The 19943-nt window shown below is 47.5% G+C and overlaps 1 protein-coding gene across 3 annotated transcripts in view; it reads left to right on the top strand.

Annotated features, from left to right (window-relative positions):
* TRNAU1AP (tRNA selenocysteine 1 associated protein 1) overlaps positions 1-19943 on the top strand; it is a 120591-nt gene that overhangs the window by 8095 nt on the left and 92553 nt on the right. For all 3 annotated transcript variants that reach the window (XM_069224155.1, XM_069224153.1, XM_069224154.1), the window contains exon 3: positions 7978-8077. In XM_069224155.1, coding sequence (XP_069080256.1) covers positions 7978-8077 — 100 coding nt within the window. The remainder of the gene's footprint in view (positions 1-7977; positions 8078-19943) is intronic.

Genomic DNA, 19943 nt, shown 5'->3' with positions numbered 1-19943 from the left:
GGGTGGGGGGGGGGGCTAAGCTTCAGGGGCCCCTCAGCAAAGTACACTGCACATTGGCATCAGGCCCCTGGCTTGAGAGCTCCTGACAAGGTGGGTGGCCCTCCTTGTACTTTGCAGGTGGACCCCCTCAAGTTTTGTTACGGTGCTGAACTTGGGACGCTCTCTAGTTGCACTTGATGTTCCTATTAATAATCCATTCTGATGGATACAACTACCTGTGGATTCCTCACCTTATGGATTCGTCCTTGCGCCAGCATCCGACGGAAAGTCTTCTTCCTAGCTGTCCACATCGACGAGGACGTCATAATGGCACGGCTCCACGTGACTCTGTCTGACGTCAACGTGCCAATAAGAGGTCCTCGTCGGCGTACTGATGTCAGTTTTCCTTTTTTACGTGCCTTCGACGCCAACGGTTTTTCTTCCTGGCTCGTGGATTACTGTTGCGTCTTTTGGTGGTTACAATGTCGCCTCCAAAGAAGTCCGGTGTCAAGCCATGTAGAGAGTGTGGGGGTCGGATGTCAGTGACCCACCCTCATTCGGATTGGATTTGGTGCCTTAGTTCTGAGCATGATGTTGAAGGATGCTCATCGTGCCAGAGTATGAACCCTAAGGCTCTAAAAGAGCGTGAGGCAAAGCTTTTTCTGGCAAAAGCGAAGAAGAAGGGCCATAAGAGGGATTCCTCCCATGCTTCACCAAAAAAGCATAAGAAGCGGTGTCATCATGATTCACGGCGCCGTCATGACTGTCGGCGCCGGTTGGAGCGGAGCCGGTCGAGGTCTCGGTCTTCTCGACGCCAGAAGACTTGGGAGATGAGCCCTACTGTGACGCCTCAGCCCAGGAGTCCGCAGTTGTCGCCGGCGCCGTCTGTCTTTGAGGTTGCTCATCATAGCCCTCAATTTTCACCAGCGTCGAGTGAGCCTGATGTACAGCAGTCCTCGACTCAGCAGTACCCTGCTTTCCCAGCTCCAGGGGCGGATCCGGCTGCATTTTTTAATGCAATGTATGCTGATTTTCAATCTATGGCCCCTGCTGGTGCACCGGCGGGTCCGACTGGGCCATTGGCCTTTGATTTGGGCTCTCCGGCACCGTATTAGGCGTCTCCATTCATGCCCTTTTGTCCAGCGGAGAGTGTTGGATCGGCGCCGAGGGTATCTCCTTGTGGGAGTTCACCACCTGTGACGGTAGCTCCACCATCGCGTCAGCCGACGCCATCGCCGCGCCATTCGACGTCGATGATGTCTCCTTCCAGACCGGCTCCATCGCCTTCCTGCCAACCAAATCCGCGGAGGTCATCGTTGGGCTCCGTGTTGGCACCGGCAGAAGTCACCCATCTCTTCCTGGGCCTTTCCGAGGTTCGAAGTCTTCGGCGTCGATGGATTCTTTGTCGACGCCAGCTTTGAGACTCATCTTCGGTCTCGGAGGAAGGCTTTAAGAGTTTTGGAGGAGGAAGAATACAGACAGCTGGAGGAAGGTGAGAGGCAGTGGCGAGGAGACATAGGGGCGCACCAGAAGATCCGTTTTTCCTGTCACAACATCCGACTCCTGAAAGTTTAGTAGTCCAGGCGTCTTGCTCCGCGAAGTCTGCTTCTGGAACATTCCCTGGAGTCCCAACTGATAGGGAATCCAAGAGGATGGAGCAGTCTTCGAAGAAGCTTTTTTCATCCTGTAGTATGGCGCTCAAGGCTACTAATTCAACCTGTGTGCTGGGCAGGTATGTCCACGCCCTTATGGACTCCGCTAAAGAGCTGGCCAAGGATCTGCCACAGGAGATGCAAAGGTAATTTGGGTCTCTTTTTATGGATGTGCAGGCGGCTGCACAACAAATTATACAGTCTGGCCTGGACACGTCTGATTTGGTAGCCAGGGCCATGGGAACATCTGTGGCTACTAGGAGGCATGCCTGGTTAAGGTCCTCTGGATTTTCATCGGACGTTCAATCCACCTTAATGGATCTACCATTCGATGGAGAAAAGCTCTTTGGAGACAAGGCGGATTCTGCCCTTGACCGGTTTAAGGACTGTCGAGCAACAGCTAAGTCTTTGGGCTTACAGACTTCTGCTGCAGCATCTTATAGACCTTTTCGCAGATTTAGGGGGTTTACACGTGGCTCTGCCTTTCGGAGGTCCCAATACTTGGCCCAGCAACCTGCCAATCCGCCCTATCGTGCCTTTAGAGGGCGGGGTAGGGGTAGAGCTAGAGGGCCAGCCCAGCAGCCTTCATCTTCATCCTCCTCCTCCTCCGGTGGACAACAGCAGAAGCAGCCCTAGTTTTCCCCACTTTATTGTCCATACTTCTCCTGTAGGGGGAAGATTGAGTCTTTTTCTCCAAAAGTGGGAGTCGATTACAACGGACTCGTGGGTGTTAAGAATTGTGGAAAAAGGATATGCTCTCCCCTTTCAGGAGTCCCCTCCTCCTTCCCCCCGTCCCTCTTTTTGTTCAGAAGACCATCTTCTGTTGTTGCAACAGGAGGTCATGACCATGTTGTCAAAGGGCGCAATAGAGTTGGTGCCGTTGGAGGAAAGGGGTCAGGGGTGTTATTCAAGATATTTCCTGATTCCCAAAGTGGACGGTCGCCTAAGACCGATTCTAGACTAGAGGATTTTTAATTTGTTCCTCAAACAGGAGAAATTCAAAATGCTGACCCTAGCACAGGTACTATTGGCGTTGAACGAAGGAAACTGGATGGTGTCTGTCGACTTGCAGGATGCGTACTTTCCTATTCCAAGAAATCAAGTCGCACAGGAAGTATCTCCGGTTTGTGGTCGGGGCGCAACACTACCAGTTTGCGGTCCTTCCGTTTGGACTTACTTCAGCACCTCAGGTTTTTACAAAGGTGATGGCGGTTGTTGCAGCACATCTCAGAAGGAGGGAAGTAGTGGTTTTTCCCTACCTGGACGATTGGTTGATCAAAGCCAAGACTCAGGAGCTTGTGTTGTCTCATCTGCGAATGACAACTTAGTTGTTGTTCGATCTGGGTTTTTCAGTAAATGTACCCAAATCTCACCTGGAGCCCTCTCAACGCCTCCTGTTCATAGGGCCAGTTCTGGACACAACATTGTTTCGGGCCTACCCCCCGCCTCAGCGGGTTTGGGACATTCAGGCACTGATTCCAATGTTTCAAATTGGAGCGACAGTTCCAGTCCTCAAGGTCTTACGCCTGCTAGGTCTGTTTGCTTCTTGCATTCTGTTGGTCACTCGCGCTCGCTGGCATATGAGGGCTCTTCAGTGGTGCCTCCGCAGGCAGTGGCTCCAGCACAAAGGAGATCTCGGTGATTCAATAAAGATCTCCAGGGACGCTGTAGCGGATCTTCATTGGTGGACAGTGGACGGCAACCTTTCCCAAGGAAAACCGTTTTCACTACCACCTCCTGTGGCCACAGTAATATCGGATGCTTCCACTCTAGGGTGGGGAGCTCATCTGGGGGACCTGGAGATCAAGGGTCATTGGTCTCCAGCGGAACAGATGTTGAATATCAATCTGTTGGAGTTCCGGGCGGTACGTTTGGCGTTCAAGGCCTTCCTCCCTTCCCTTCGCGGTCAGTCAGTTCAGGTCCTGACAGACAACACTACCGCGATGTGGTATATAAACAAGCAGGGAGGAGTAGGGTCGTACCTTCTCTGCAGAGAGGCTCTGCGACCCTGGTCCTGGTCTCAGGACCATCAGATTTGCTTAATAGCGAATCATTTGGCCGGAGCAATGAATGTACGTGCGGACGTTCTCAGTCGTCACTTCTCACTAGATCACGAGTGGCATCTCCATCCGGACCTGGTCCTCTACACATTCGGGATGTGGGGTACGCCTCAGGTGGATCTATTCGCCACTCTGGAGAACGCGTACTGTCCGTTGTTCTGCAGCCTCCAGTATCCGTTGCAAGGAGCGTTGGGGGATGCGTTTCAGATGTCCTGGAGCAGCCAGTTGCTTTACGCGTTTCCCCCCATACCCTTGATTCCTCAGGTTCTGAGGAAGGTTCGCCAAGACCGGGCCCAAGTCATCTTGGTGGCTCCGGACTGGCCGAGAAGGGTATGGTATACAGACCTGCTTCAACTCTCTTAGTGCCCTCCGCTCCGTCTCCCGCTCAGGGCAGACCTCCTCTCGCAGTCGCAGGGGCAGGTTCTACACCCCCACCTCCAGAGCCTGCACCTTCATGCCTGGAGATTGAACGGGGCAACCTGAGTTCCTTTTCTCTCCCACCGGATGTAGTGGATGTTATACTATCGTCCAGGCGACACTCCACTAAATCCATTTATGGCGGTAGGTGGGCAAAATTTGTGGTTTGGTGCGGAGAGAATCAAAAAGATCCCTTAAAGGCCCGCCTTTTAGATATTCTTTTGTTTGCTCTTGATTTAGCAAGGAAAGGCTGTACGGTAGCTACGGTTAAAGGTTATTTGGCGGCTCTGTCTGCTTTTCTTTGCCTTCTGGACCAACCTTCTTTATTTAAATCTCCGATTGTAAATAGGTTCATTAAGGGTTTAGTTAATAAGTTTCCTCCCACGCCCTTTCTCATGCCTCAGTGGGACCTGAATCTGGTATTGACATTTCTGATGGGTTCGCCTTTCGAGCCTATGCATTCATGCCCGTTGAGATACTTGGTCTTAAAGACTGTTTTCTTGATTGCGATTACTTCTGCTAGGAGGGTTGGGGAGCTTCAAGCCCTTTCTGTTAAACCTCCTTTTACTATGTTTTTCCCTGATAAAGTGGTGTTGAAAACCAGGGCGGCTTTTCTGCCAAAAGTTGTCACTCCTTTTCATATAGGGCAGGCTATTACCCTTCTCTCGTTCTACCCTCCTCCCCACCCCTCTAAGGATGAAGAGAGGCTCCATCGGTTGGACCCTAAGAGGGCGCTGAGTTTCTATCTGGAGAGGACAAAAGACTTTCGTCTGGATGATCAGCTGTTCGTAGGGTATGTTGGACAGCGGAAGGGCAGAGCGGTCCAGAAACGAACAATCTCCAGGTGGGTCATCCTATGTATAAAAGTTTGTTACTCTCTGGTGAAGAAAGTTCCTCCTGAAGGTATCAGGGCCCATTCTACTAGGGCTAAGTCCGCTTCTTCGGCCCTAGCTAGAGGAGTTCCATTAGTAGACATTTGTAAAGCGGCAACTTGGGCGTCCCTCCATACCTTCGTAAAACATTATTGTTTGGACTCTGAAGTGAGGAGGGACGGGCATTTTGTTAGCTCGGTATTACAAGATTTCTTGGTGTAATCAGGCGGGCACCCACCACCGAGTGCGGTACGGCTTTGGGACTCTATTCATAAGGTGAGAAATCCACAGGTAGTTGTATCCATCAGAAGAACAAGTTACTTACCTTCGGTAACGCTTTTTCTGGTGGATAAACTAGCTACCTATGGATTCCTCACAGTCCCTCCCGCCTCCCGGTTGCCTGCCTGATTTCACAGTTATCTTGTAAATGGTTGATTTTTGTTTATCTGGAGATATGTATGTGTATATATATATGTTTTTATATATTTATGTAAATATATGCGTTTAATGGGAAATGTTATTGTGTGTGTGTATATATATTTTTCTTTACGGTTTTTGATGGGTTGGTTCTCACCTGTTCTCCTCAAAGGCACATAAAAAATGAGGTGAAACTGACGTCAGTACGCCGACGAGGACCTCTTATTGGCACGTTGACGTCAGACGGAGTCATGTGGAGCTGTGCCATTATGACGTCCTCGTCGACGTGGACAGCTAGGAAGAAGACTTTCCGTCGGATGCTGGCGCAAGGACGAATTCATAAGGTGAGGAATCCACAGGTAGCTAGTGTATCCACCAGAAAAAGCGTTACCGAAGGTAAGTAACTTGTTCTTCTTGGCCAACTAATAGAACAAAAATAGTCTAGACCCAGCCAAGGAGGACAATGACAGGATATCTAGCCTAGGAGTATACCATGTTGCCTGTTTGAGAAACATTGGAAGGCTGTTTCTATCACAAACTAAAATGTTAGCTCCCTGTAACTTCCTTTCTAGGGCTGGAAGATGTAACTAGTACATTCCCTCGGAGTGTGTATCTCCACCCCTAAGAAATTTGAGAATCTGCTGTTGTAGGGACACATTTGATAATGGCATGGGCACATGTCTTCATTATGACATGTCACCTCCAGCATTACATTGGTGTTGAGATGGACGAGGCTCCACATGTCACTACAGCCCCAGGCATGAGGAGGCCTGTCGCCAGCTTTGTCCAAGACGTCCCTGGTTCTAAGAGGCCACCTTACCTATACACCATCGAGGATGAAGCAGTATCACCACAGCCACTCAAGACATCCTGCTTCTGATGCGCCACCTGTTTGATGTCTGACAGAACAGGCTTTATTGGAAACCCAGGGCATTTTGACTACCCTCTTAGTGCTGCCCCACATGTACTCATCTACCTGCTTTTGAAGACTGACTGCAGGGGTAAGAGAAGAATTCAACCCTGCTCAGATGCGGCAAAGGAAGAGCGAAGCAGTGGGTGAGCCTGGACGGCCTGTTCTAGCTCTAGTCTCCTGCATGGGGTTGTAAAGAAGGAAGGGACTGTGACCAAGGGCCACTCCCAGTGCGCATAACCTCACTTGGTTCTTGCTGACATTATTGCAAGACCACCAGGTGCAGTAAACACTTACACCTGTGCGATACGTTCAAAAACTCCCCACCTCAAGGTCTTGCAGCAGGCTTGAGGCTTGAGTACTCTCATGTTGCCCAGACATGTCACAGACTACTGGCATACGGGTATCCCACACTGTAAGGACTGACTGCCACCAGTAAAAAGCTCCACACTGCGAGCATGAAGGATTTTTGACAGCCTTGTCCATCAGGGGCCTAGAAGTGGAGAAGACTCTGGCTCTGTAGGGGCCCAGAAGACGAGCAACACACTCCTGGTTTGACCCAAAAGAAGAAGCACATTGCCCTGCCACATGCCTTAAAAAGATCATAATGACTCTGCCATAGTCCAGAAGAGCAGAACCTTTAGACATCCAGAAGAAGAGATGTCCCTAAATAAAGAAACATCGGGTCCAATGGAAGCCCAGAGAAAATAAAACTAAGTATGTCAAGAGCATCCAACACACTTGAAGCAACTAGAAGACTGTATCATCAGAAGTGTGACAGCCAAGACTATCAAGTAACGCTCAACTAGTTTAACTAAGCCTATGTCATCGAACCATCTCTACAGCTAAACCTTACCACCAACAAAATTGAGAAATGAAAATGAATACTCAGCAATGGGACTCTATTAGCCTATGACAGCTCATTGCCGATATCGTCAGGAAGTGATATCATGCATCAAACCTGAACAAACCATGGCATAGCAACCCCAATGATAGACCAGGACAAAGCAAGGGTTGTGGCAGCTAAACTGCCCAGCGATTGTATACCCTTGGATTGCTAAGACATGACTTGCCCCATCATATATAGAAACATCCAACTCAGTTGAAGAACTCGGCAAAAATGCAGAAATGTGCAACACCACCCAGCTTGGACCTGGACTGTGTGGTACCATCTTGCATTGACCAAGAAATGGACCTCAGTGTCAGTCGCCACTTTGTAATACCTATGTGTACATATTATACAATAATGGTCTCCACTTTGTAGTTCTAGTTGGGTCAGAAATTCCATAGGAAGAGCATTTCTGCTTGTATTGAACACCCCTACACATCATTTCTAAGCACAAGTGTATGCCATTGTTACCCCATGTTGAACCCTGTTTCCTTCAACGAGTTGTTGGGGCAGTGTGGGAGCTCATTCGCAGCTCAGGTCAACACTCTATTACCTCCTTCATATCTTGTTAGATGAATGTCCTACATTGAAAAATGCCAAATTCCAGAAAAGTGCTTCTTCATAGGGTGATGTGTGCAGAGTATGTGATTGGCAAAACTCTACTTGCAAGTTTGCAGTTTAGACTTGTAGTTTTTCTGCAGTTATTTGCTGAAGTATTGATGAGTAAATGTAATTATTTCAGATTTTAATCTGAATTCTCATTTCATTTTGTTCCATCTAGGGTTCTAGCTGGCTATTGCTTTATAGAGTTTAATGATCAGGAAAAAGCAGCAAGATGTTTGCATAAACTAAACACAAAACTTATTCCTGGATCCAGGCCGGTGAGTATTAGTTTGTTCTGTTTCCTGAGCTAATAAGCAGGGAATCTGCTTTTGATCGGCTTGTGGCAACAAATTACACTTTTGGGTCCATGCACTGTGAAATCTGATAAACCTATGCCTGCCTGCTCTGCCAGCCTCAAGCTTGTGTCATCCTTCTGCTTTTCAGAGGCCTTCAGAAGCCTGCAAGCCTGCAGAAACCTTAACTATATTGTATTGATTTATTAATAGCAGTCTCTAACATATAAGTGATGTTAGACAATGAACAATTTGAATGTATGAATTATGACAGTATAGTCCTGGTTGAGGAACAAAGAATTTGTTAGGGGATACTTAAGGATGACAGAGTAAGTAAGGTCTGTGCTACCGGTGAAAGGGGAAAATAATTGAGTGTGCTGGGTGGCAGTGAGAAGTGTGAGGCATCGCTTGCGTGTGAGGAGACGGAAATCAAGAAGTGTGCTGTGCTTGAGTGGGAAAAGCGATATTTAAAGCTAATAAATTAAACAACACTTTGAACCCTTGTGCAACTGAAGAGAAAGGGACTATTTTAAGGCAGATGTGAATAATATGCACAGGTTTTAGGCAAAACTTAAAAGTGAGAGAGCCAGTGGATAAGTGGCCTGATCTATTGCCCTGTGGTGGGCTGCGCAGACTCAAAACGTGAGTAATCATTTAAAAGAACAATAAGTGAAACCTGCTGGCCAAAATTCTGATATGAATTTAAATATTACATATATTAAATATTATACAATTATTTGGGGAAAACAATAGTCTGTTGAGATTGCTAAAGCTGCCTCTAAGGTCAGACCTAAAAAGCAAATAGAAATTCCAGAGAACTTGGGGCAATGAATTAGGGATTCGACTTGATCTTTTTTACATGTTTTTATTGTTTTATTTCTTTTATACGCAGTTAAGCCATTGTCACAATAACATGATATCGGTTCATATTTTACATTGTTCTCTATGTAATCATTCTTAAACATGTGAATATTCAGTTTTCCTCATCTGATCCCATTTTGTCTTCTATCCGTTTGCATTATCAATTCAACCGTGTTATTGTATGTAATTTTAACAATGAAACATCAGCAACACATGTGGGTCAACAACAATTCCTTCTATTTAATTTTGTGCCATTAGTGCCTGTGCCTGATTTAAACCTAATATGAGCTCTTCAATTGATCATTTGTCCGTCCCTTCAGGGATTCTCCCTTTCTGGACTAATGACATTATCCAATCCATTGTGAGACCTAAAATAGGTGTTTTATCACTGCTTATGTGTGTATCTACTTACAGCAGTGAACTACTCATGGTCAGGGTCCTCCCTCTATTATTCTGTGAAATTATAGTATCAGCTCATCCCACACCCGTGGTGCATCTGTGTTTATAAAGCCTTTTTGTTTATTGTGTAAGACACTTTAGAGTGGCTTAGACCATCTTTTCACCTGTTGTCTCCTAGACTCATGGCTATGTGTAGTGTTACTCATATGAGCACGATGAATACATTTATACCCCACTTTTTAAGTTTTTTGGTCTTGGTAGTAAGCTCAGTTGGTACTCTCCCGGTTATATACATTTTTTTCCCTGTCATTCCTGTAATTGAGTACCCCCTATGCTAAATTAGAGATGACACACCCATATGTTAGCAGTGAAACAGGCCTTTTTCATTATTCGGTAAATCACAAAAAGCATCACTGCAGATATGTGTACAAAAAATATGGGTGCTTCTAGGGATGGGAAAATTGACGTGATGCTTATGACCAATTTATTTAGGCAAATGTGGAATACAGTTACTGAATGCGCAGCACAGACCAGTTAACTTGCTCAAGCAGTGATAGTATATACCTGCTACACAAAGTTCCAGTGAGGGAACTCTCAGGACAGATCCTTGGGGCACCTCCATGTCACAAGATACCACCAAAATCTGTGGTGTCCCTGTGGGTTCCATACTGTGTACAGTGCCAATCAATTTCTGCTTGGAGACCCTTGGAGCTTCATTCATGGATAACTGCACCTAGATTCACTAGTATGCCCATGATAAATAACTATACTTGAAAGTCTCCTCTGCTCCAGTCATCCAACTCCTCAGACACTGCCTCAGTCTCATCCAAACCTGTATGTCCTGAGCCTACCTGAAGCTTAACCCAACTGTCGCGAATTTGTTCTGCCTATTAAGTTCATGATTCTTTGCTTATGACCACCCAGAGTTTGGACCTTTACTGTGGGTGAGTCTAACTACCCAAGTCTCACTCACCGTAAATTCATGGTAATTGGACTGAGCATGTTAACTATCAGTGCCCACCTTTTAAGTTAAGTTTGCCGCGATGCAGCAAGGGTAAGGGGCACAGGGCTGGTTTCTTGTGAACATGTGTGCACACTTGTACAGGCAGCATGTGTGAGACTACCATTGTGCGCAGCCCAGTAATAGCACACAGGTAGCCTGATGCAGAAGGGATTCCGCAAGGATAGCTGCTGACCTGGGTTAGACCTTATAATATTAGCAAGGTGAGAAGGGTACTGGAAAATCTGTAGTGCTTTCACTGTATTCTACATATAGGTGGAATCTGCCATAAAGTGTGAATTGTGCCCCATTTAGACATACAGAGTCCAGCAAAATGTCAAACTAGGGTAAAACATGCATGCAGGTTTCGATTGTGCAGTTTCCAACACATTACATTAACATCTTATGGTACTCCAAGAATTGTCATATTTCTGTGGCTCCAATCATAATCAGATTCCAGGCCTTCTCTCACCTACTGGGTCAAGTTAATTACTGACGCCAAAAGAGCAATTATAAATGATTGACTTAGTGCCTAGAGCTAGGAGGCTCTGGGGCCTGGGAAGTGTAGACAAGAGGGTGCTCTGCTGGCTGGTTGCAGGTGAGCTATGCAAGATTGCCCCCCCCCCCCCCACCACCAGCAGGAGATGAGCACCAAGAGCCAAGCAGAGGAGAAGGCTGGCGCTCCCCACTAAGTACACCCTTTTAGAGACCAAGTGGTCTGTCCAAAATGCCCCTGGTAGCTAGAGCTTGCCACCAGGAGCAAAACGATCTTGGAATGGAAAAAATTAGCCCGCCAGAGATATACCATCTTGAAGATTTGTCACTTGAGCAAAACAAAAAAAAAAAAACTGAGCGTGGTGCTCTGCCCTAGTGCTTGAAATTATCCTGGGATGGTCCGTTGCATGAGGGTCAGCTCATTGTTAGTCATGTCCTTCTGACGAGGGAACGTGTGCTCCTGGCCTGGAAGTATCTCATACTCCCCTGCTAGGGTACTTTTGCCCATTTCCTTTGTTCTGTGATGCCCCAAGGAATGGCAGGGACACCGCCAACACTCTGCCAATGTGTTGTAGAGGACCTGTAAAAGATGAAACAACCCATTCCCATTACTCTTAAAAACACATTCTACTTTGAGGGTAGATTTAAGTTATGACCTCAGGAAAATTGTTCATTAAATTTCAGTACTCCTAGAGTTGGGGTTTATGATCTTCAGCCTGGGAGTGCTGATGCACCTTGTGGTGGATTCTATGAAGGCATGATGTGACCTGGAGTGTTAAAAGAAAGATTTAGAAGAAAGAAAGATTTAACAGAAAGAAAGAAATATTTCAACACACATTTTAATTTAAGTGCTTTATTTAAAATATTCTTTTGACAATTATTTTTGATGAACATTACAATGCTTATGTTAATAATGGGTGCATTTGAATATGGTTGTTGATTCCATTGTTTTAATGGAGACAGAAATTATGACAACAGGAATCATCGTTATGGTTATTGTTATTAAAGTGACAAACCCAGTAGGCCCATTTATATAGATTGATTATGGAACCCCTTGGCAAAGTCAGTAAGCATGTCATATATCAGTGTGGTGGTCCTTTCATAAACCCAATAGGCCTGTCTTATGTATATTGAGGTGGTGACACGTTGACAAAGCCAGTAGGCCTACAATATATATATAAATAAATAATGACACCCCTTCGTAGCGGGAGTCTACATCTGGTATGTGTGGGAAACCTTGTGATAATGGGATTCAGGAACTACTAGGGGTGTGATACGAAATGAGGGTGTTCACAAAGGTATTTCCCTCTACCTGATGTAAATCTTTGTAACTCAATGTGCAGTGCTTAGTAGTGTGTTTAATAAATGTACTTTTTCTTTTTCAAATACAAAGCATTAACTGGACAATCGTTTGAGTGTTGTTGTTTGCCACTGATTTGGGTTTGCTAGCGCACACCATCGCCTTAAAGTAGGCCTTGGATTGTTCTTCCTCGCTACCCTGAGAGAGTCAAGTGTTAAAAAGGTGTACTTAGTTCTCAGTAAAAAGACAATTATGGACATATTATTTATACAGGCCTCACATCCCTTGCAAGCAGTTACCCAGTTTCTTACACCAGCTGTTGTAGGGCCCACACTTAGTCTCCATTTTAGGTTTCTATTTTTGCTTGACATCCTTTTTCTAATTGTGGCTTTTTACACATTTTTTCACTAACACAAGAATGCACGTTTATTTTTGGTAGGCATTGTCGCTCTGTAGTCAGCACATTTAGTTCCAGGATCATACAATCTGAACCTGATGCCCTTGTTTTATTTTTCTGTGTGCTTGTTAGGAGTGAACTCATTTATGCTAGACAAACCAAAGTAGCGGTTATGCACCTCTGTCACAGTGCAATAAGAAAAGGGTTTTATTTAATAAACAACATCCATCCTAGGCTTGGCGAGTGGAGCGTTTTATGCTGGGATTATCATGGAACAGCTGTGAACTGTGGCTGAGATGCAGCTCTGCTGATGCCGACCTTCATTCTGTGAAGGCAGATAGCCTGTACATGCAGACTGATTACTGTCGTATAAGACCCAAGTTTGAGGGTTGGACTATCTCAAATGGTCTGGTAGAGGGTACTAACATTGTTGAATGGTTTGTATTTTTCACCATTCTAATAATGCTGATTACAGTAACATCTCATCTTTCTAATAATCAGAGTCCACTTTTTTTGTAAGAATCCAAACATTTCAATAAATGTTTTGAAAATGCATTTTCTGTCTTTGTGTATACCTTGGGAATGCAAGAGTGACAAACGAAAGGATAGATCTGTTTCCACAAATTCCTTGGGAATCAAAATGGTTATGTTCAATGTAGGAAGCTGGATCTCTGTATGGTCACTAAAAAGAAGTACACCGTGCAGAGTCCAGTTGATCCCCAATTGATTTGCAGAGGCAAAAGTAGACAGGACTAATGCTCTGTTTTGTGATAGTGTGGCTGAACAGTTAGGCTTATCAGAGGGTAGTGCTAAGTATTTTTTGTACTCACAAAGACAATAAATGAGACCCACATTCAAAGAATAAATCCTAGAAAATAACACTTTTTAAAAATATATTTTAAACCAAAGAACTTCGTTATAAGTAAGGTACGTATATATCTGATAGAGACTTCTAGCTGCAGATTTCTTGCCTTAGAACTTCCTGGCGTCAGCTTGGAGCCATATTTGAGGTCACGGTTGCCTATAAAAGCACTACCCCGACGCTCGTACGTCGGTTCTTTTCCTTCCGTGTTGGTTAAGTGCAGATCCGGAATCAAGCTACCCACTGTCTTTTTTGATAGGCCTTTTGGTCGAGTCTTTTTTAAGTCTGTGCAGGATGACATCAAGGAAGACAGGGTTCAAGCCGTGTTTCGCCTGCCATCGCGCCATGTCAGTGACAGACCCCCACCAGGTATGTCTCTGGAGCCTTGACCATGACTCGAAGTCGTGTTCCGACTGCCAGGGCATGGCCCCAAAAGCTTTGAGAGAGCGGTCTCTGAAGTTCATGGCAGCCAGGCAGTCGACGTCGGTTGGCGCAGCTCCTAGGAGGTCACAGTCCCGATCGAGGAGGAGTTTGCGGACTGTAGAAACCTCAAGTCCTCTTCTTCGCACTCTAGGTCCTCCGGGCACTTGGGAAAGAGGCACAAGAAGAAGAAGAACTCCAAGCAGACTTCGACTTCAACTTGCCAACGGCTGACAAGGCGACTCGGGAACATCGACGTTCCGAGCACGGTTTCGCTGAACTGATGCCAGGATGGGCCTCGAGCCTCCCCACCTTTCCAAGACCCAGAGCGGCCCTTGCTCAACTCAGGGAGTTTTACGAGGACATGTCTTGTATTTGAGCGGGCTGCCCTGGCTGGTGCACCTTTGGGCCCCGCGGGGTCAGCAAGAGCCCCCTTAGATTCCACGCCTTTGGCACTGATAAGGCCTCTAGGATCCGATAACTGATCCGGAATGACGGCAAGTGCACTCAGTTGGCCTCCTCTGGCTTCATTCCCGAAACATTGATGCTCCCCGCGCCACCGGCACCCACTGGTGGTGTAAGCCCCATTTTGATACCTGGTGATCCATAGCTGGAATGGCGTCGTATGACGCCGATTCTGACGGCGCCAACAGAGGCCAGATCATTGCCTGAATCTTACTATGATCAACCAGGCACAAGTGAGAAATGGGTGGGGTCTGCGGATCCAATAATGTGCGGTTTGGCGCAAATGGACTTGTATGAGGAACTAGGAGAAGCCAGCGGACTTGACACCTAGATACTGGCATGCTCTCACCTCCTATGATGGCTATAGAGGAGGGCGCTTCGTATGCTGTGGTGGTGCATGGGCAGCTGAGTTCTTGGACCTGAACTTGCCTACAGTGCCGGTCAGGACTAACCTACTGACTGAGGTGCTTCAGCCGGGGGTTTCCACATCGGAACCAATGTTACCCTTTAACAAAGCCCTCACTGGTGTCCTGCTGGGGATGTGGTCCAAACTCAGCACAGAGGCTTCTTTAATTAGGACAATTGGCCGCCGCCATCGCAGCTCCAAATGATCCTAGTTTGCTCACCAACACCCCACTCCGGAGAGCTTGGTGGTCCAGGCCTCCACTTCCTATGGTGCCTTCCCTTCCGGTCCCCCAGATAGGGAATACAAGAGGCTGAATCAGCTTGGGAAGAAAATGTTTACTTCCTCCAGCCTGGCATTGAGTTCTGTAAACACCTCATGCCTACTGTTCTGTTTTTCCCATACTTTATGGGATACGGTGGCACAGGTGATCCCCCAGGTCCCAAAGGGTGTGTGGGACACTCTCTCACAAGCTGTCAAAGATGGGAGAGATGCAGGAAAGTTTACTATAAGGTGTGGTTTGGATACAACTGACTCACTTGTTAGGGCTATTTCATTGACGGTGGCCGTTCGTCACTACGCCTGGCTACGTACATCTGGCTTTTTGCGGGATGTCCAAGCAGACCTTATGGACATGCCCTTTGATTGCTTGGGCCTATTTGGTGTAAAGGCAGATTCAGCGGTAGAGCGATTCAAGGATTCTCTGGCTACGGCTGGGGTCCTTGGGCCTCTCGGCACCCCCTCGACAGCCGCCTGCCTTTCACCCCTTTTGAGCCTTCGGAAAGGGTGGGTTACCACGCCATCCACAGACCAGCCACCGTCCTCTGTCAGGTCAGCATCCTGGGCAAGGTCGTGGTACTGTCGGACCCAGAGAGTCTGGCCAGAAGTCGTCCACCACCCAGCCCCCCTTATCCACAGCGTCCAAGTCCTCCTAGTATTATTCTGCAAGACCACATGCGTCTAGTTGGAGGGAGAATTAAATTTCATCTCCCTCACTGGCGATCTATAACATTGGACAAATGGGTCTTGCAGCTCCTACAAAAGAGATATTCCCTCCCCTTCCAGTCTTTCCCTCCTTCTATGCCTCCATTAAAAGAACGGCTGATGGAGGATCGCTTAATCTTGCACTGTGAGGAAGTTACATCTCTCTTGGCCAAGGGAGCTATAGAAAGGGTCCCGGTGTCAGAAGAAGGCAGTGGTTATTCCAGCTACTTTCTGATTCCCAAAAAGAACAAGCGTCTTTGCCCTATTCTGGATTTACGGAATGTCAGTCTCCTCCTCAAGAATGAGAAATTCAAGATGCTCACTCTTGCTTAAGTCTTGTCTGCCCCAGTCTAAGGAGACTGGATGGTAGTGCTGGACTTGCAAGATGTGTATTTTCACATCCCCATCTTGCCTGCCCACAGGCGATACTTGCGGTTCAAGGTGGGCCACGAGCACTTTCATTTTACTGTGCTCCCCTTTGGTCTCACAAGTGCCCCTCGGGTGTTCGCAAAAGTGATGGTGGTGGTAGAAGCTCATCGGCGCAGGTTAGAGATTTCAGTCTTCCCCTACCTCGACGACTGGCTGTTGAAGTCTCCTATGCCCCAGGCTCTCGTCACCCACCTTCAGACTACGGCGAACCACCTGCATTCGCTGGGGTTCACTATAAACGTGCCAAAGTCACACCTGACTCCTTCTCAGAAGCTCCCTTCCATCGGAGCTGTTCTGGACACAGTGCAGTTTCGAGCAGCGAGTCCAGGATATTCAGGTTATGATACCAATGTTTAGGCCTTCATTCTGGATTTCGGTTAGACAGAACTGAGGCTGTTTGGCTTCATGGCCTCCTGCATCCTCTTAGTCAAGAATGCCAGATGGAATATGATGGCTCTGCAGTGGGACCTGAAGTTCCAGTGGGCACAGCATCAGGTGAATCTCACCGACACGGTTCAGATCTCGGAGGGAAATGCAAAAGACCTGCAGTGGTGGTTAGTGAACTGCGATTGGGTCAGAGACAGACTCGTCTCGTTCCCCAGCCAGATCTCACTGTAGTGATAGATGTGTCACTTCTAGGATCGGGGGCATCTGGGAGAGGCAGAGGTCAGAGGTCTCTGGCAGAATCTGGACTCCATATCAATTTACTGGAGCTCCGGGCGATCAGACTGGCATTGAAAGCATTTCTTCCTGTTATAAAAGGGAAGATAGTGCAGGTGTTCACAGAAAACACTACCGCAATGTGGTACTGCAACAAGCAGGGCGGAGTGGGGTCGTGGACTCTTTGTCAAGAGCCCCTGAGTCTCTGGACATGGCGGAACGGCAGGGACTAACCCTGGTGGTTCAACACCTGACAGGTTCTCTGAATGCCTGAGTGGACAAACTCGGCTATCAATGCCTAGCGTATCACGAGTGGCATCTCCACCCAGAGGTGGCGCAAAGACTTTTTCAGCAGAGAGGAGAGCCTTGGTTAGATCTGTTAGCCTCTGCAGAGAATGCGCAATGTGAGCAGTATTCCGTGTTGGAATTTCCAAGGCAGCAATCACTTTGCAATGCTTTTCGTTGCTACTGGAGTTCAGGCCTCATGTACGCCTTTCTGCCCATACCACTTCCGCCCAAAGTTCTCAAGAAGATCAAGAACAGCCGGACCCAAGTAATCCTACAGGCTCTGATCAGGGCATGGAGAGTCTGGCATCCCGAGCTTCTGAAAATGAGCATCTGTCCTTCGATCAGGCTGCCCCTTTGGGAGGAACTTCTGTCGCAACAGCAGGGGAAGGCTCTCGCAACAGTTGCTGGCCTTTGACCTTCCTCTCGAAGTCTGTAAAGTTATTTTGGCAGCCAGGAGTCCCTCCACTAAGACAGTATACACTTGCCGTTGGAAACGCTTTGTATATTATTGTGCAGAAAGATCTATTCATCCTCTTTCTGCTTCTCTTTCTGATATCCTTCTCTTTATACTATTCCTTGCCCAGCAGGGTTCTACCTTGGGTATTCTCAAGGGCTATCTTTCTGCGTTATCGGGATTCCTTCGGCTGCCTGATCAGCCTTCACTTTTGAAGTCTCCTATTGTACATAGATTTCTTAAAGAGCTTGCACGTATGTTTCGCCCTTTATTATGCCTCAATGGGACTTAAATCTGTTCCTCACATTTCTCATGTGGCTCCTTTCGAGCCCATAAACAACTGTCTCCTCTGGCTGCTCACCATCAAGACAACCTTCTTAGTCGCAATAACATCTGCCAGGGGGGTGAGTAAGATCCAAGCTCCTTATCTAAGCCACCGTATCTCACTATGTTGCTGGACAAGGTGATTCTCCGAACACGTGCCTATTTCCTTCCCAGGGTGGTGACTCCATTTCATCTGGGTCAGAATATCACCCTGCCCACCTTCTTTGCTCCACCCTCTATGGAAAAGGAGCGACTCTATCGACTGGACCCCAAAAAGAGCATTTTCATTCTCCCTTGACCTCACAAAAAAGTTCTGGGTGGATGACCAACTCTTTGTGTGGTATGTGGGAGCAAAGAAGGGTCGGGCAGTGCAGAAACTAACAATTTCGTGCTGGGTCGTTCTATGCATTAAGATCTGCTATGTACTGGCGAAGAACCAGCCTCCTTAGGGCTTGAGGGCTCATTCTACCAGGGGCAAAGCCTCTACCACTGTGCTAGCACAGGGTGTTCCAGTCCTGGATATCTGTCATGCAGCAACTTGGGAATCCTTGCACACGTTTCCAAAACACTTCTGCCTGGACAGTCAGGTCCGGAGAGACGGACACTTTGCCCGTTCGGTCCTACAGGACTTTTCTAGTGTAAGAAGATCTATCCACAGCCCACCGCCAGGAGGTTATGGCTTGGGTATCTATTCTAAGGTAAGGAATCTGCAGCTAGAAGTCTCTATCAGATGAACAAGTTACTTACCTTTAGTAACACATTATTTGGTAGAGACTCATATCTAGCTGCATATTCCTTACACCCGCCCATGCCTCCTCGCTCTGCGGATTTGTCTAATAGGGTCAGGGATTATCCCTTTCAGGGTCCTAGTTTTTTGCTCTGGCGAACTGTAATTTCTATCCATGGCTCTGCCCTTCTGGCGTGGAAGTTCGTGGGAAAAAGAACTTACGCATGCCGCGGTGGTGCCTTTATAAGCGACTGTGACGTCACAGACAGCTCCTACGACTCTTGCTACACCATGCGGATCTGAGCGACTCCACCCGATGGCACGCACAGGGTACTGCTCAGAAACAATTCTGGAATCTAAGCTGACGCCGGGCAATTTTAAGGCAAGGATTCTGCAGCTAGGTAGAGTCACTACCAGATAATGTGTTACCGAAGGTAAGTAGCTTGTTATTTTAAGCATAAATTATTTTCGCTTGCAAAAATCAGCACAGTGCAATTTCAGAGTTCTTCGATGTTAACCTATGGAAGGAAAACACATTAAGCATTCGCACTTTACGATGACTCGCAGGACCAATGTTGTAGGCTTAAGGTGAGTACTGGGCAAGGGTCAGGACCACACCAACAGTTCACTCCGGGCAGCACTGTGGTGGCTGGTTGCAGAGGTGCAGTACGGCGTCGGGTTCCCAGTGTATTTCAATGGGGATTTTTCCTCATAGATTTAGTCTGCATGCTCTAACTGGGTGGCCAGTTGGGATGCCCCAAAGGTAGGTCACAAACTTGGTGTGTTCCGGGACATAGGTGCACCTTTGATCCTCTCCACCAGGGCGCAGGGGCGATGGATGCAGGGGTGTCTTTTGGCATCTGGTTTCCTTGTCCAGGTTGGGGGGGTCCTGTGGTCTGAGGCTGCAGGTGGTGGCGTGGAATCCAGTAGGGGTGAAATCACAGTGGACTTGATCTCCGGACAGCTGGGGGACATGGTTGACACCAGGGGCCCACTTCAACTCAGACCGGCAGAGACGGGTGCAGTGGTTGATTTAGGTGTCTGGTTTCTCTCACCACAGAGGCTGCGGTAAAGGGGGCCTGCATGCAGAGGCTGCAGACACTTCAGTGGGTCCAGGAGGGGTGAAACCATGATGTACTCGGACTCTGGACCACTGGGGGACCTTGCTGGCACTGAAGATCCACTCCCACTAGAGTCAGTGACAGTTAGTGCAGTGGTGTCTTCAGGCGTTGGGTCTTTGTGGTTCCGGAGGCTGCACAGTCCTTTCTGTAGAGTTGTTTGGGGAGCAGGTCCGCTGCTCACTGGAGACTTGACTCTTTTTCGAAGACAGGCAGTCCTCCAAGGTTTCTGGAGGTTCAGCTGCAGGGCGAGGTGTCTTTTGGT

This window comes from Pleurodeles waltl, chromosome 3_1 (assembly GCF_031143425.1).
Source record: "Pleurodeles waltl isolate 20211129_DDA chromosome 3_1, aPleWal1.hap1.20221129, whole genome shotgun sequence".
Lineage (NCBI taxonomy): Eukaryota > Metazoa > Chordata > Amphibia > Caudata > Salamandridae > Pleurodeles > Pleurodeles waltl.
Note: the sequence above shows the minus strand (reverse complement) of the source record. Positions and strands in the feature narration are given on the sequence as shown.